Below are 16,727 nucleotides of genomic sequence, written 5' to 3'. Positions count from 1 at the left end.
AGTGCTAAGCAAGTTCATAACACTAGAGGTGTTACATGAATAAGCCTATAAAAACTTAACTTGAAACAGAATATTCCATGCAAGTGCATGAAAGTTCCGCGCTGGTGGCTGAAGACGCCAACAAGTGATATGAATCAGAGTTGAAACTTGGGTTGAGTTAAATTCCCAGCTTCTTGGTGGTATGAGCTTCCTTTTGCACCTAGTCCCTGCAGCTACAGTATGCTATACAAATAGATCGGGTGAAAACTCAAGAATTGCAATTCGAACAAGAGAGAGACACAAACTCAACAAGAGAGGAGACACATGATTTAGCCACAAAGGCTTGGAGTCTTTTCCAACTCCCACCTCTTCTCAAGTGAAACGCAAAGATAAAGCTTTTGGTTCCCACTAGCCTCACAAGAGAAATACAAACTTCCCGTTGCTCAACTACAACCAATTGGGAGCACCTAGACAACCTCTAGCTGTCTAGGAGCCCAAGCTCCAAGAGCAACTAACACAAAGTGCAACCTAGAGGGAGAACCAAGGCTCTCAAGTTGATGCTCTTGCTATAGGGCTCTCTAATCCACTCCCAAACACAACCTCAGAAATGGAAATCACCAAGAAATCAAAGGGGGGGTTGGGTGGCCTTCAATGGAGGAGAGAGGGCTTGTCCATGGGTTGGTGTGAGTCTGAATGTGGCAGGCAACCATTGGGGAAGAATATAGGGAGGTATAAATACCCCTTCACTTCTATTCCAATGGTATAGTTAAAGTGTGGAAGTTCCGCACCGTGAACAGATGCAGAACTTTCACGCAAGCCAGAACTAAATAGGAATTAGGACTAGCTGGCTTCTTTTGGCTTTGGGGTTTTTGTTGGTTTGGGAGAGCACATGATTCCCCTTAAGCTTGCATTTTCTGTTGCCCTTTATAGTACCGTGCTTCCTATACTCAAATAAAAAAACAAAGTAAGCCTTCATGGATCCAAACGATGCTTAGAAAAGAATTGGAGGGTCTCACGTGTTGTCATACACCTCCGCATATTTGTTACATGTCCATACTTGACAAATTTCATTAGATCCTTAATTGCATTGTCATCAATACACCAAAACCCACTAAGGGGCTTAGATGTACTTTCAACTATGAAGTATGAGGTGGAATATGGTTGAGTGTAGGATCAAAAAGACTGACTAGAGTGGCGGTGTTGAATAGTTGGTTTTAAAACTTTTGAGAAACCTAGTTGATAAAGATGCATAACTAAAACTAACGACCAAAACATGACTACACCCCAAGCACTAAAATCATAAGCACCCTACGTCTAGGTTGAGGTTTGCACTTCTTTGGTGACAAGCAAGTAGACATATTTCTACAAATGTAAATAGCTTGAATGTAAAGAGCTCAAGTAATCTAATCACATATAGAGACACCAAAGTTTATCTCGTGGTTTGGTGACAAGGTTGGCTCCGACATGAGCACTTGATCTATAGGCCGGTAGAACCAAAGAACCTCTCCACACCTCCAATCCACTAAAGTTGCTCTTCGCCTTCCTTCGGCCATGACGAGCACACGAGGCTAGGTGTGGTAGTGGTTTGAGTAGTCCTGGAGGCAAACTCGATAAACGCGTCACTAGCAGTAGACACTTGATAGTCAGTAGACATATACAGAGGAGATAGATGGGAAAGTGTTTACTTAAGATCGAATTGGAGCAAATGGGGGAGTATCACTATAGTCACCAGACTTCCCTTTGCCCCAAAGGCGATGTCACCCAACAGCTCGTTGCCCGCTCTCTCAAACTCGAGGTAGTTTTACCCTTGCCACCACTTGTAGGAAGATGAGCAAGAGATAGTCAGAGGTAGAGCATCCTAAGTAGGAGGGTTAGGAGCAACCAGAGCAGACATAGTACCCACGGATTGTGTTATGTGACTTTCAAAGGTTCAACTCGAAGAAGATACATGGCATCTTGTTCTGTCTTCCTAACTTGTGATTCCCATAGGTCAAGGAGTACTACATGGGCATGCGCTTTTGGACTATGGCATAGGACAACTTCTACAAGTGACAAAGGGGTTTACTTGGCAGACCATAGGCTATGGGGTGGTAAGAGCTTGAGAGAGCAGCAGGCAGATCGATCCGGCCCCTGTTCGAGAAGTTTTAGGGTTTAATTCACTTGTCTGGTAAGGTGGACCAGATTGTGGTTATGTGGGTTCATCAATTCTATAGTTTAGTGTGGATCCACCCTTAGCAGGAGTTTATTCAGTTTATGCTATAGATGATTAGCCACACTGCTTGTACTGGGATACACTTAGAGTAGACATTGGAGTTCTTGAGTCAGACATGGAATTACAACAGATAGTTTATGGAGATGGACACTTTCTTTTTCATGGCAAAGCTGGAGGTACTTTTTTCCTACAAACCAACAGATATGCTAGCTCTTCTAGCAACCCTTCGCCGACGTCTCCCTATGCACACTTGACCGACTGCTTCTTGGCGCCTATGTTCCTCACATGGTGTCACAGGAGACGGTCATGTCTCGTGGAGGCAATAGGGAGTTGTTAACCAAGTTGCTGCAGTGGCATCTCCTCTCACTTTGGACAGACGAGCAGTCTGACTTTCTGTATTTTTCTTCTTCTGTGAGATTGAGGATGTGATAGCAAATTTAATCTCAGTTGGACGTACCTACCTTAACATCTTACACACTCCATCTAAAAAAGTATGCAATTCTAGGTTAAGTTTGATTAGTGGATATCAACATTTATGTCTCCAAATAGGTTTACTAAGAAAATATATTTTATAGTTAAAATGCTATTCATGTGGTATCATAAATGTTTTTAATATATTTGGTCAAATTTGAAATGATTTTACTCATTGGGAACTCAGAATTGTATTCTTTTCTAGGACGGAGCAAGTACAACATACCTAGATTAACATAGTTGGTCAATGGTGGGAAGCTTGCATTAGAAGCGCCACTTGTCATTTAATAGAATCAAAATTGGCCATCCCTTTTCAGACAAAACCTTGATTGCGCATCCAACAATCTCTTGTTATGGTACGGATGCTCTTATCGTGAATCTGTGAATTAATTCAAGTCTTATTTTTTGGAAAGTTTGGGTTCAGTGTTTTATTCAAAGTTTTAATTCTTATAACCATGTTTTTAATGTTTTATTGGAACTTGCTATATTTCAGGTGCCTGAAATATAGTATGTTTTCAAGCAACAATCTTCACCGTTAGCTCATGAGCATGTAAGGCTGAGATTTAGCTGGATGTAGGAAAAAATCAAGGCATGAGTGAATACGGTATAGTCTGAGAACTCTGGCATCGGACTAATAGGAAAAGTGTGTTTTATTAGATGTTTGCTGATGGGTTAGAAGAAGGGGTTGGATGCCATGGCACAAGCCACAAGGTCAGGACAACCAAAAACTTCACGAGCAGCAGCAAAGGGCAGCAAGGTGTGCCACGTCGGCACAAAACCCCCCTCGCATCTCATCCTGAATTCCTGATATCCCCTCCCCTATCAGCCAACCATCGCAAGATGTTTGTCTCCAGCGGTGGTAGCACCAGAAAGGAGAAGCCAATAGGGCCATAGCTAGAGAGCAGCAGCAGCAGCAGCAGAGGCCTCACCTGAAGCTCCATCCGCCATGGCATTCACGCCAGCTACGGCCGGCTGCAAGCCTTCCCTGGTGCTGGCGCCGCGGGCGTCGTCCCGCGGCTCGGCGGCCCGCGCGCAGGCGGCGCTCCTCTGCACCCCCTCCACCTCCGCGTTCCGCGGCCTCCGGGCGCCCGCATCCGCCGCGCCGGCCCCGCGCTGGCGCCGCTCGGCGGCGTCCACGGGCATCGTCTGCGGCAAGGTACGTGGGCTCGTAGCTCCCACCGTGGAAATGGCGTGCGTGCGTGCGGGCATCTTCCGTGACGTCCGCCGGTGGTGGATTCGTATTTCGCTGTGATTGATTAATTTGATAGTCGTGGTTTGGTTGCAGGTCAGCAAGGGCAGCGTGCCACCGAACTTCACTCTCAAGGACCAGAACGGCAAGCCCGTGTCGCTGAACAAGTTCAAGGGCAAGCCCGTCGTCGTCTACTTCTATCCCGCCGACGAGACGCCCGGATGCACAAAGCAGGTCAGCTTCTTGCGCGAATGCCTGAGCCGATACTTTACTGAAACTCTGAAACCATCTGTTTTGTTGCCTCCAAGAAATAGCAAGAAACTCTGAAACCATCTGTTTTGTTGCCTCCAAAAAATATCAAGGAACTCTGAAACAAAGGCATATCTGTTTCTTGCAAAGGCAAAAGCCTCGCAATTTGTAGAACATGGAAGCAAGCACACCCAAGGGAAGGCGGACCCAAAAGTAGTTGTTTCTGCTTTAAAAGCAGCTTCTGGTTTCCATGTCTTTAGTTGACTTTTGACTTTTTAGAAGAAGAAGAAGAAGAAAAAACAGCTCTCAGAAGCCCAACCAAAGGCACCCTGAAACTGATGTATGCAAGTCGCAGTTGGCAAATTGCCTGAAAGTTTGTATCTGAGCTCCACCCATCCTGCACTATATACTGCATGCAGGCGTGCGCATTCAGGGACTCGTACGAGAAGTTCAAGAAGGCCGGGGCTGAGGTGATCGGCATCAGCGGCGACGACGCGGCGTCGCACAAGGCGTTCGCGCAGAAGTACCGGCTGCCGTTCACGCTGCTGAGCGACGAGGGGAACCGCGTGCGCAAGGAGTGGGGCGTCCCCGCCGACCTGTTCGGCACGCTCCCCGGGCGGCAGACGTACGTGCTGGACAAGCAGGGCGTCGTGCAGTACATCTACAACAACCAGTTCCAGCCCGAGAAGCACATCGGCGAGACGCTCAAGATCCTGCAGAGCCTCTGAGCCTGCCGCCCCTCCGCGCTTCGTCAGCTTCGCGACCGGACGGCAGCACTTGGGATTCTGGGCCATGCTCTGCATCCGTCTCTGTATTAGTACCGGATTTATAGTGTGATCTAAGAGCTGACAATTTGTTCGATCCTTCAGTCTGTCGATCATTCGACTCTGGCTCGTTTGATCGACCCGCCTCTTCCTGTTTGTCATGGTCAGTTTCAGTTGTACTGCTTGTGTGATCGGCAGTCTCAGATGTTGTAGCTCGTTGAACCCAACCATTTCTGTATATGCACGTGGCAGACTACATACATGTCCAATTTTCTCCCTTGTAAGTAAAAATAGACAAGGTGGTTCGTGCGAAACGTGTATGCGGGCCATATTTCTGAATCAATCAGACGCCACGCACTGGAGCTGGAGATTTCTGACCTCGACACCACAGGCCGAATTCAGCAAATCCTAACGGACACGCTACGTAACGATGGAACGCAGTTTTACAAGGCACGTACGCACGTCTGAAACTGAAACTTACCCCCTATACATACTGCTGCTGTTTTCTATCTTCCCAGGCCCCCTGGAAAATGTATCATCCAGCAGTCAGAATTGTGCTCCACAGTCGGCGCATCCATCTGTCGAGGTAATGCCTGCGCTGCTTGGGCTGCTTCCAACCACACAACGAACCGTCCGTGCGCATGTTCCAGTTGCCCCGTCACTTGCAAGTCGTCATCGTCCCCGCCCCATCTCGCTATTCTCGCCTCGCCGCAAGAGAATACTTCTAAAGACATCACCATCCGGACCGGACCGGCACCGCACCGACTTGACCGTGGCGGCTCCCAAAATTGATAAGGGCATCATATAAAGCCTGCTAATCTCCGAGCCTCTGAACTCCAAACCGCTTTCCTCGCTTTCTTTTTGAAGTCGACTCTAAAGTTGTTGGGAGCTACCTCGTTGTGCATAAAAAATAATTAACACACATGATATTTGTTAACATAATATACTTCCTCCGTCTTAAAACAAATCAACTCCTAGGGTTACCCAAAGTCAAACTATCTTGAATTCTTGAGTTTAATAAATTTTATAGGGAATAGTAAGATCTATAACAACAAATAAGTATATTGAGAAAAAGATATTTCATGTTGCATATATGTCAATTTAGTGTCAATTTAGTGTCCAATATAATGATGCCATTTTATTATTATTTTTCAAAATTCAAATAATTTGATTTAACATAAATTTAGAAGTTTATTTGTTTTGACATGTAGTGAGTAGGCAATATTTGTCAGCCTAGGTTAAAAAGCCTCCTCTCGTCGATCCAACAAGGCTTCACACCTCCGAGAGCCTTTCTAAAATCTAGTCTATAAATCATCATTTAGAGAGTCATTTGAGTCAAAATTGTTTTCTATGGCCCCGTTCGCTGGTCTGAAACTTGGCTAAAACTAGCTGAAAAACACTGTTCCGGCTGAATTGTTATGAGAGAAAAACAATGTTCCGGCTGAAAAAAAAAGAAGCCAAACAAACCATTTTTAAGACAAGCGAACGGGGCATATATCTTTGTACTCTCCAACAACTTTTCTATATCTTGTGCCTACTGCAGAGAGCCATTCTCGCTCTCTATCTTTGGCTAGCGAGAAATCCGAAATAGAGAATGTCTACATTTAGAAATCCAATTGAAGAGGTTGTTGGAGGGTAGTTTATCACCAAAATCTCTATTCCTATAAACTCGAGAAGATATAAAGAGCCTCTTGGAGATGCTCTGAGACCGGCCAATTTTGGCCACAACCCAAAGTGGAACTCACGACGGAAGAAGCAGGGAACTGTCCCAAGTCCCAACTATATAAGTGTTATAGGGCTAACAATAATTGTTTTAGTAGTACATGTTTCGAAAAATTCAAGAGTTGACAAGAAAATTTGCAGAGAGAGAAGGGAGATCGACAAGAAAAAAAACACACAGGAGAAAAGGGAGATTCAACGACTGTTTTGTAAATCTTTTTCAAAGTTTATACAACTGTACTAGAAGTACAATAATTCTTTCAATAGTACAAATAATTTTGCCAAACAATTCATGGCGTGAAAATAATATTATGGAGGGAGAAGGGAGATTCAATTCTTAGTCCATGGTGAGCTGCTTCCCCACAGTGAATTGCTTTCGCTGTAGTATCTCTTTGTAGGCTGCAAGAAAGAAAATATTCATATAATTATATGTACCTGTTTTCATTGTAATCACTCATCTCGAGCCATTGTTTGCATGGCCGAAGTCTTTTTCTTTATTGATATAACTAATCGACACCTCTTCCATCCGTTTTTTTAAATATAACTTGCTAAAATTCATGTACCTGAATTTTAATTTCCTTTCTAGTGACGATTGTTGTATATATTTTATATTAAAATTTTAAAATTAAAATTACAGCTTTAGTTCACTGTAATCTTTGTAGGCACAATATACAATTTTTGGTTCCGAGAATAAAAAAATTCGTTAGACAAAACCATAAATACGATAAAATCTGATTTGTGTTGGTATAAAGACAATTAACAATTTACAATTATTTTTATAGTCAGACAAGGACAAAATTTTGATAGTTATGGTACAAAGACAAATAGCAAATCACAGAAGTAACAATTTACTTGTACTGGTTGGTGGTACAAGAATGCTGTCTAAAATTATTTTAAAATTCAGGCACCTGAAATATTAGAGATATATATTTTTTATGAAACAGGAGGGGTTCCTCTACCTGATGAAATTAAAAGACAGTTGTTCCAATGGATGAAATATAGGAGATATAGACAAGACAATACTATTCCACATGTTTTCTATGTGCACATAGCAGTATTTCTCATGGTAGGTAGGCCTTAAAAGTTAAAACTAGTATAGCACGGAATGAAGAAAATAAAGACGTTGAAAAACAAAATGCAAATCCGGCATCCCATCGCAGCAAATCTCCCGGATAACCTCCGATACCCAGAATGTTCCCGTTTTGATGCGCTCGTGATCTCAGCATCCAACGGCCCAGATTCAATCAACGCCCCCTCCCACACCTCTCCGCCATTAAATACCTCATCGTCCCTTCCTCTCCCAACTCCACTTACCAAACCCGGCCAGACAGAGCAGCAGACAAGTGTCCAAAGCAACCGACCGAGAGAAGCGCACAGCTCGCCGGCGAGATCGATCGATCGATGGACCTCCTGGAGCACCCCTTGGAGGCCGTCGCGTTCCGCCTCTACTCCCTCCCGATCCCGGAAGCGGCCTCCGCGGTCACAGGCGCCGCCGCGTGGACCTGTCTCGCCGCAGTCCTTGCCGCCGCCGCCGCGGGCCTCTGGCGCCTGCGCTCGTCCACAGCCGCCGCCGTTGCCGTCTCCACGACCACGAAGCCTTTGGAGCTGGATCCGTCGTCTCGCGCCGCGGAGGTGTCGCCGTCCAGGCCGTCGTCGCAGCGGTCGCCGCCGGTGCCGGCCGCGGCGTCGACGACGCCGACGGCGCCGTCGCGCAAGGAGATGTACACGGCGTACTTCCGCGACGCCGGCTGCGTCGGGTGCTGCTACGAAGACGGAAACAACGAGGAGGATGACGATGCGGACGAGGAGCACGAGGACGGTGACCGCGACGTGTTCGTTTCGGATGGGGCGGATCCTTTCGGGTGGGAGGTGGTGAGGTCGCTGCCTCCGCCTCTCAGCCCGACGGCTGCGCTCGGCGGCGGCAGCGTGGTGCAGCTGTGGGATCAGGGCGTCGGGGGTGGCTTGACGCCGACGGCGAGCCCGCGGCGGAGAGGCCGAGTCGTCGTCGTCGGCGCCGTCTCGGCCTTCTGAACATCCATAGTCCATACGGGAGCAATAAAATTGGCTACTTGTGGTTGGGGGGAAAAGATAGAGATAAGATTCTGCAGTTGTTTGTTCACTTCTCCAGCTAGACCTGTACCAACATGTAAATATGATCCCGCATTCTCGATCACATTTACGTTTATCGTCTCGATCGAGCACATTAATTTTCTGGCACCTTCAAACGACTTCACATAAATGCCCATGTTTTCTTTCTGTTTGGCTGCATCAACGGGTAGAGCAGCATGAGCATGACGTTCGTTCCCATGATGACCCCAGCCACAGCCAGACGGACAAGGATCCATCAGGAATCGCTTTCACGCGCCTACCTTTGCAGGCTTCCAGAAGCCTTTTTCGATCCACTTCCTCCTGCGCATTCAATAAACTATTAGTGGCACTGGCAGCTTGTCTCTGCCATGAAGCGCCACATGTCCCGTCCGATTGACCGGCGGTGTCTGAGCTCGGTACACCTGTTACTCCGACTGCGAGCTGGGACGAGTCACCGATTGACGGGCGATGCCCGTCGATCGCGATGGATCGCCGTGCGTTTTGTTGCTGTTGTTCCAAGTTAGGAGTAGTACGTACCAACCGCGCACGGCGCTGCTGGTAAATTTTTGGCTGCCGGGGCATGCGGTCGGGCCGGCGTCGTGACGTTGCCGCTGAACGAAGGTAATCTGTCTCCTAGGTAATTTGCTTTTTCCAGTGCCATGGCGGTGGCGGTGCAGGGGACAAGGCATGCTCGGCGGAACTGAGACGAGCTGCCACTGCCAGGAACTGAGAGAGACGCTTGTCTGGTCACTGGTCACTTGCATTGGTCCGTCAGTCAGCTCCATGCGGCCATGCTTCGTGTGTTGGGAGCTGAACGAATTCAGTTCCGGGGCTGTTTCGTCTTTCGTGACGCTGCCTGTCGATGATCAACATGAGGGCCGCATGCATATGTGGTTGTCAGGCCAAATAATTTTCTCTCCATTTCTTGAAGAAAAAATATTTTTCTCCCCTAGTACGAGTAATGCACCTGGCACGAGAGATGCCCATAAACCCAAACGGGCCCTCGATTCCCTTTTTGGCCGGCGGCGTCTTTGCCAGAAGAGGCTGCAACAGTTTCAGAAAAAAAAAAGAGAGGCTGCAACGACATCGTCCCTACGTGCCTCGTGGTGGGGCAGGTACGTGTTCTAGCTCTAGCTTGTGTCTCTCGACTCTCGTACGGCCATACGTGCCTCGTGGTGGGGCAGGTCGGTCGTCGCCGCCTCGCCGGTACCTTCTTGTCGTCTCAGCTTCACTGTAGTGCACGGTTAAACTATTAGAGACAACGTCACCGTCGTACGAGTACTCTATTTGCATCGAGAAAAAATATGTAATCTATGCTTTCAAAAAAAGAAAAAGAAAAATATGTAATCTCACGGTTACAATCTGTCGGGGGAGACGAGAGATGGCGTTTGCCGGGGCCTCCCCGCAGGGCCTCAGCGGTTTGGTGGCGTATGGCCTTGTCCGCACGGTCGGCGCGCGTCAGGCACCACCGCGGCGCGGCGCGGTGGCCGTTGTGGTGTGGACGCGTGGTAGCGGTCCGTGCAACGGACACGGAGCCAGTTTTTTCCCCGTCCATCCACTCTCCTCAACCGCTCGCCTTCCGATCCGGCCGGTCGCGGTTGGGCTAGCAGCTGGCCCCGTCGTCTCTCGCGGCCTGGCCGGGCAATCGAGCAGGACGGCTGGACTCTGGAGGACTCAGCCTGGAGGTCAAGGGCCTTGCACGGTGGGAACTGTTATAAAAAATGTTGCTACCCGTTAGAATCTTTTGCTCTCCGTCTTTCATCATCAAAGATGAAAATAAAAAAATAAATAGACATAAGATAGATAGACTATTCTTTATTTTTCTGAATATTGAATATTACAACATAGAGCTCCCACATATATATATATATATAGTCCTACCAAGATCTAAGAGTTTTGGTAAAAAGCCTATATATAAACGGACTAAGATCAGGATTCCTCAATCTCCTTTCCTTCTAGGATAAAATCCGTATATTTTACCACACTCCCCCTTGGGTGATTACCACGATATGCACATGCCTCGTTAAAAACTCCATCTGAAAATTTAGTGGGGAAAAACGGTTCTTGAAGAAAAGAGTACATTACATTCGTTAATTGCATTACACATGTTGTCTCATTAAAAATCTTATGTGAAAAACCTTCAAGAAAAAACTCATATTGGAAAAAAGAGTACAACATTTAACCTTCTTGGTCATTCATTCTTCAGGATATTTTAATCTTCGTGAATAGATATTGATCTTCATGATCTATGCATAAACTTTAATGTTTTAGCATATATGATCTACTTGATCTTTATAATTTTAGTGGTTATCTTTAAGGTAGATTCAATCAAATTGCTCCCCCTCATATAGTCATATTTGAACTTCATTGTTCAAATCACACTTCTCATAACTATGTGCTTAATTAATGGTATACAACACCACAATACTTATATCTTTTAAAAATTGGGCCACAATTCTTATGTGAATTATAATATGAGTATAAACAAGAGCAATATGCTTCAAGCATAATAACCACTTATTAGTTGTGCAAAACAAATAAATTTTATCCTTCAGGGTAATAAATCCTTTTAGAGGATTATAGGGGTAAATAAGTTACAATATTCAATATCTTATAGATAGTGCATCAAACTCATACTAGAGTTTGAATACTTATAATTCTTTCTTAGTGGATTTTTCAATTATATGTTCTACAAATCTTTAGGATTTTGATAGTACCACTAAATGAATCCAGTCTTACATTTGGTATTTAGGGGATAATTCAATTGCCAAAGTCACCATTATTCTTATACCTTCTATGGTATTTAGAGGATATCATCACTTCAATGCTAGCCTTTCAACATGCACTTTCTAAGTGTTTGTATGACACCTTCATAGTGTTTAATATTCCTCATTTTCTTTCTCTCGGGTCTCTGTTCACTTCAGGGATCAATGATGTTTATTCAAGAATCGACTAGAAAATCTTTCATGGATTAACTCCTTCAAGGACTTTCCCATTTTTGGTGAATAACATTTCTCTTCTATGAGATATATTCTCTACTATATGAGAGATTATTATGTGATATACACAATGAGATAGTGTTATTCACTATCTAGCCATTTGATGACTATTCCTTCTAGGATATGCTCTTCTTGATACTTTAATGTTCATCAAGAATATATTCTATCTTAGACTTCTTAGTACTTGTATCAGATTTATTTTTCATACGTTGTGATTTATATTCTTCAAGAATTATATGGATTTTCATAATCCACTTATTAACTGCATATTCCATAATCATTTAATTCATTTGCCAGAGAGATAGCAGAACATTTATTTCTTCTTAGTAGGAGATACAACCTCAATTGCCCTCTTCATTGGCCCGATATAATCGCTACAGACGACTTTACCATGGATTTTATTTTTTGGATTCGGGTTCTCATAAGAGAAACATTTGCAATTATAGAGGTAGCGTTGTGTTGACATTCCTTAGCATCGCTACTAAGAACAGAGTTTTAATTCTGTCCCCAGCAACGGCGCCAGAAATGATTGTTGGTATTTATTAACTTATCACTTGTTTTAGTAGCCACCTATTATATGCCTACATCTCTTCGCATTACTTATACTAGGTTGTTGTTGGTATTTATTAACTTGTCACTTATTTTAGTAGCCACCTATTAATTACCTACATCTCCTAACATTACTTTACTAGATTGTCATCCCTAGTGATGGTACCAGAGATGCTTGTTGGTACTGCCTAGCATCACTACTAGAATGATACTAAGTACTTCTTTATCATTTTATGTGACTAGAAAGAATATAAAGATATATGAATGAAAAGGGATCTGCAAGCGCACAAATAATTATACTATTGTAGTACTTCACCCGAGAGTATTTCAGCTATCGTTATTTATATTTTTACCACATGGAAGGTCTAACATGGACATGTATTGATAACTTATACTATTGATAGAGAAGTAAATCATAACAAATATTCTACTCATAACAGGGGTAAGTCATAGGATACGATATATATGATAAGTATTGATCATCAATACTGATAAATCACTCAGAGTACTCCTTTTTATGTCATTAGCATGGCCAGGTAGAATATTAGAGGAATAATTTCTAAGTCATTTTTAATTATAAGTCAAAGCATACATTGATTAGTACAATTACACCTAGTAATCATGGCTAAGATCATCTTTATATCTACACATAAGGGATATTACTAAGGAAGATTAAGAACAGAGTTTGCCCTTCCTTCATAACCACATCCTACGTGCTACCTATATCGGGGAGTGAACTACAAAAGACTCAATGGGAGTGTCACATTCGCGATCTATCACATGCCCCAGAATATAGGGTGTATCCGTAGGTAAATAACATATAAGCACCATGCTTACACAATGTCAACCACTCACCCTATGTACTTTGGAGCGAGCGCTTTGTGAACTTATGCATCAACAAAAATGATAAACTAGCTATACTAGGTATATAATGAAAGTAGACGATGAACATTATAACAAAGAACATGAATAAGATGAATACTAATATTGTCATAACAATTGTAGAAGCATATAAAAAATAGAGATACAAAAGAGAGGGGTACAAGAATTATACCAAACCACGCTCTTGACACAATCAGGAATTCAAGCGAAGCCTGCTTGCCTCCCTCTAGATCTAACCTAACTAGCTATGCCCTAGAATTGATGGAGCTCTGAGGATGGTTAGGGTTTTTGTCTTCTCAAATGACTTGATGTCTCAAGGAGTGGTAGGGGCTCGTATTGTGGCAGAATCGCTCCAAATAACCCACTTTCAGAGACGCTCGTCTTCCACTAGACGCTAAGCACCTCGAAAGGGAGCTATATCGAACAGTTCCGTCGAGCACACCGCATGGGAGAACCAAAAAATCTATATTTTTACATCAGGATCACAAATGAGAGAATAAAGCTTATAACTTTTTAGCCATTTCTTACATCACTTTTCATGTAACATCAGAGTATAATACTTATTGTATATAATAGCAGAATATAATCATATTATCAGAGTCTCAGAGGAGATAAAATCATTTAATGACAAGTTAATCTTTACCATGATGATCCATTATATACGTTATAGCAGGTTATAAGTTTTCCATTGTAAAACCTTTTGGGTGGAAGTTTCAAATAAAGTCCATGTCCGCAACTTTAAGAAAATCCTCGCTAAGCCCACCAGGAGGTTTCCACAAACAAGTGTCAGCTCCACATGTTCCTGTCACCTGCAACAGGGTAGAACAAACCCTAAGTACTTAATTGTACTCCGCAAGACTTACCCATCAGGAGGAAAGAAAATACTTCAAGGAGATGCAAGGCTATCTGGCTTGTGGTTTTATTACATCTGCAGGAAGCATTACTAACACGTGTGTCCTTATATCCAATTTTATTAGCAGTCATCATTAGTTCATTAACTAACCATTCTATGTAAGCACCTATGCTACTTTCAAGCAGGTGGTAAACAATCAGAACTATTTTAGCATCTTTCATATTCCAGTTATTACTACGGTGCTAGACTGTAGACAAGTCGTACTAGATTACCCGGTGATTCACGAATCAATGTGCCCAGCTGGGTACCCCAAAACACATGACCCCGTTTGTACCCCAGGCACATGTAGGACCAACCCACCACTCTCTTGTCAAGGGAACTAGGTCCCCATCCAAACTTAGACTCCAAGCCCCCACACCTGAGTCCCAGACTTAGTGTAGTGCTTAGACCTCCACCATCCCCGCCTCCAATCAGTCGGTCCAAAAAGAGCCGAAACCCATGACAAGAGAGCAACGAGCCTTTTCTGCTTCCATAAACAAGTATGTGCTCAGGATAATAAGTCTGTGACCTACCTAGAACCTAATGCAATGGCCGATCCTTATCCGACATAGGCGGAACAAGTGCAACCCGAGCCTCGCTCGAGTGCCAACCAAATCTAGATCCAAAGTACCATTCCGCCCGGTCTCCAATTATCATTCATATATATTTCATGTGATAGTAATATAATAACCACAATAATATCTTTCCTATCTCTCGCGAGTGACAGGTAATCACTCGACTTCTACCGAAGTCCTGTAGCATAGCAAACTACACGATCCTATCCTACTATTAAGACTCATAGGATAAGGATATATATGCAAGCGAGTTTCATTCGATTCCTTACACTTAATGCACAAGCATAAATTAAAGTGCAGAATAATAGGGGTTATGCACCGGGACTTGCCTGGGTAAGGTATAACCAAAAGTTAGCATTTCATCATGGTGACACGATCATCAATTCACCATCTTTTCTGCTACCTCGGTCAACTCCACGATCCATCGTTGTTCCTATTATGATTTATGTGGATGCAATGTAGAGACACAATTAATCAATGGTAACAGCAACTCTATAATATGATTGCGCTCCATGAGCTAATGAGATAGCTTAATGACTAACGTACTAGTCTACGTATCCACGTCGCCAAGTAATGCTTGTTCCAGAAAATGTTTTTGTTCTATAAACCCTCAATTATTTTAGACATTTGATTGATTAACTATATATTTTTGGACTAGGGCTCATTTAGTTACCTTAACAAAGTAATTTCTATGGGGCTACAAAAATTACAGTGATCACCTCATATTGTTAGGAATCTACTGTAAAAATTTTAGGGCCAATACTTCTACCAATTCATCACAATAATTCCTACAAGTTCTTGTTTTACCCATTTTAAGTGCTTCAAATTAATTAGTCTACCCTAGAAAATTCTACGAAAATAAGTGAACAAAATACATTATTAGATATGTCATAATTTTAGGAACCTAACAAAATTGGTTTCACAATTTTTGGTTCTCTACACAAATTTATATTGAATTTACAAATTTACTCTAGAGACTAAATTGGAAATGGCTTAGAAAACAAAAAAGGCCGGTGGCGACCTAATCGGCCCAGTAGCCCAGCACAGGGCGGCTACGCACGCGTCACGATGGCACAGCGCGTCCCAAGACCGGAAGGCCCAAGCGCGCACTCGCGTTTTGCAAAAGAACCCTCGGACGAATCGGTTATTACGCGGCACCTCCGATCACTATTGCATGAGAGACGTATTTTACATTAAGGACCTTGGAACCTGTTGCCTTCACAACGGGGCAGTCCCCGACGTACCCATGCACGGTGGCGCGGCACACCGGCGGCAACGGTGGTTATGCCGGACGAGCTGGACCCGCTACGACGGGAATAAAGGGCCGACCACCATTTACGGTTAAACCCGCAAGCATGGATGGTGGTTGAAAACTCAGCGGCGTACTGCTAGGAGTGGCAGCGGTGAGCGGCTAGCCGCGGCAGCGTGGCCGATCCTACAAGCCTACGCACTCACAGGGGAGTAGAGTGTAAGACCCTAAAAATTTCAATTTTGAAAATAGGTTTAAAATGATTAATTTATGAATTTTTGTGCTCATGAAATGTCGAAAAAGAATATTTTTTATATTAAAATTCATCATAAGGAGGAGCAACATGGTTATGTATACATGCAGGTGCATTTGATTTATTTGGATGAGTGGTTTGAATCAAGATTCAAAATGAATTCTAAATGCTTTTGAAAATAAATTTGAAAATGGCTTTGAAATAAAAGAAAAGAAAATTTGAAAATAAAAGAATTTAAAAAGTTGTAAAATTTATTTTTGAAAGACAACCAAAATTGTTCTTTTTTAATTGAATTGCAAAGTATATTTGAAACCCTATTCAAATTTGATTTAGTTCATATTTGAATTGGTTTTGAAGTGCGAAAGGAAGATAGAAAAGGAAAAAGCCAAACTCCTCTCTCTTGGCCCGAAGGCCTGGTCGGCCTGGTCCTTCCCCGCTCTCCCTCTTCCAGCCCAAGCACTCCCTTGGCTTCCCCTCCTCATTCTCTCGGCTTCGGCCCAAGCCAGCCCAAAGGCTCGGTTTGCCAGCCCAGCTTCGCTCAGCTGTGCCCGCGTGTCCTTTTCGTCTCTCCGATAGCTCGAGCCCGCTTGTTAGACGCATCTCCTACCTCGCGTCGTAGACCCAGACTCCACGCGACGCCAAGGCCGTGTCAGTCTC

At 43.8% G+C, this 16,727-nt stretch overlaps 1 protein-coding gene and 1 pseudogene across 1 annotated transcript; both read left to right on the top strand.

The window, feature by feature from the left end:
• The first annotated feature begins 3,499 nt into the window (after positions 1 to 3,499).
• On the top strand, positions 3,500 to 5,141 carry LOC136521367 (peroxiredoxin Q, chloroplastic-like). The gene is made up of 3 exons (XM_066515102.1): positions 3,500 to 3,818; positions 3,948 to 4,085; positions 4,520 to 5,141. Exons 1-3 carry the CDS (start codon positions 3,609 to 3,611, stop codon positions 4,826 to 4,828), a joined length of 657 nt encoding a protein of 218 aa, XP_066371199.1. The 5' UTR covers positions 3,500 to 3,608; the 3' UTR covers positions 4,829 to 5,141.
• Positions 5,142 to 7,759: 2,618 nt separating this feature from the next.
• On the top strand, positions 7,760 to 8,756 carry LOC136522283 (uncharacterized; annotated as a pseudogene).
• The last annotated feature ends 7,971 nt before the right edge of the window (positions 8,757 to 16,727 follow it).

The sequence above is a fragment of the Miscanthus floridulus genome, chromosome 18, assembly GCF_019320115.1.
Source record: "Miscanthus floridulus cultivar M001 chromosome 18, ASM1932011v1, whole genome shotgun sequence".
In the NCBI taxonomy this organism is placed as follows: Eukaryota; Viridiplantae; Streptophyta; class Magnoliopsida; order Poales; family Poaceae; genus Miscanthus; species Miscanthus floridulus.
The sequence above is the reverse complement of the archived record's forward strand: the minus strand, read 5'-3'. Positions and strand labels throughout refer to the sequence as shown.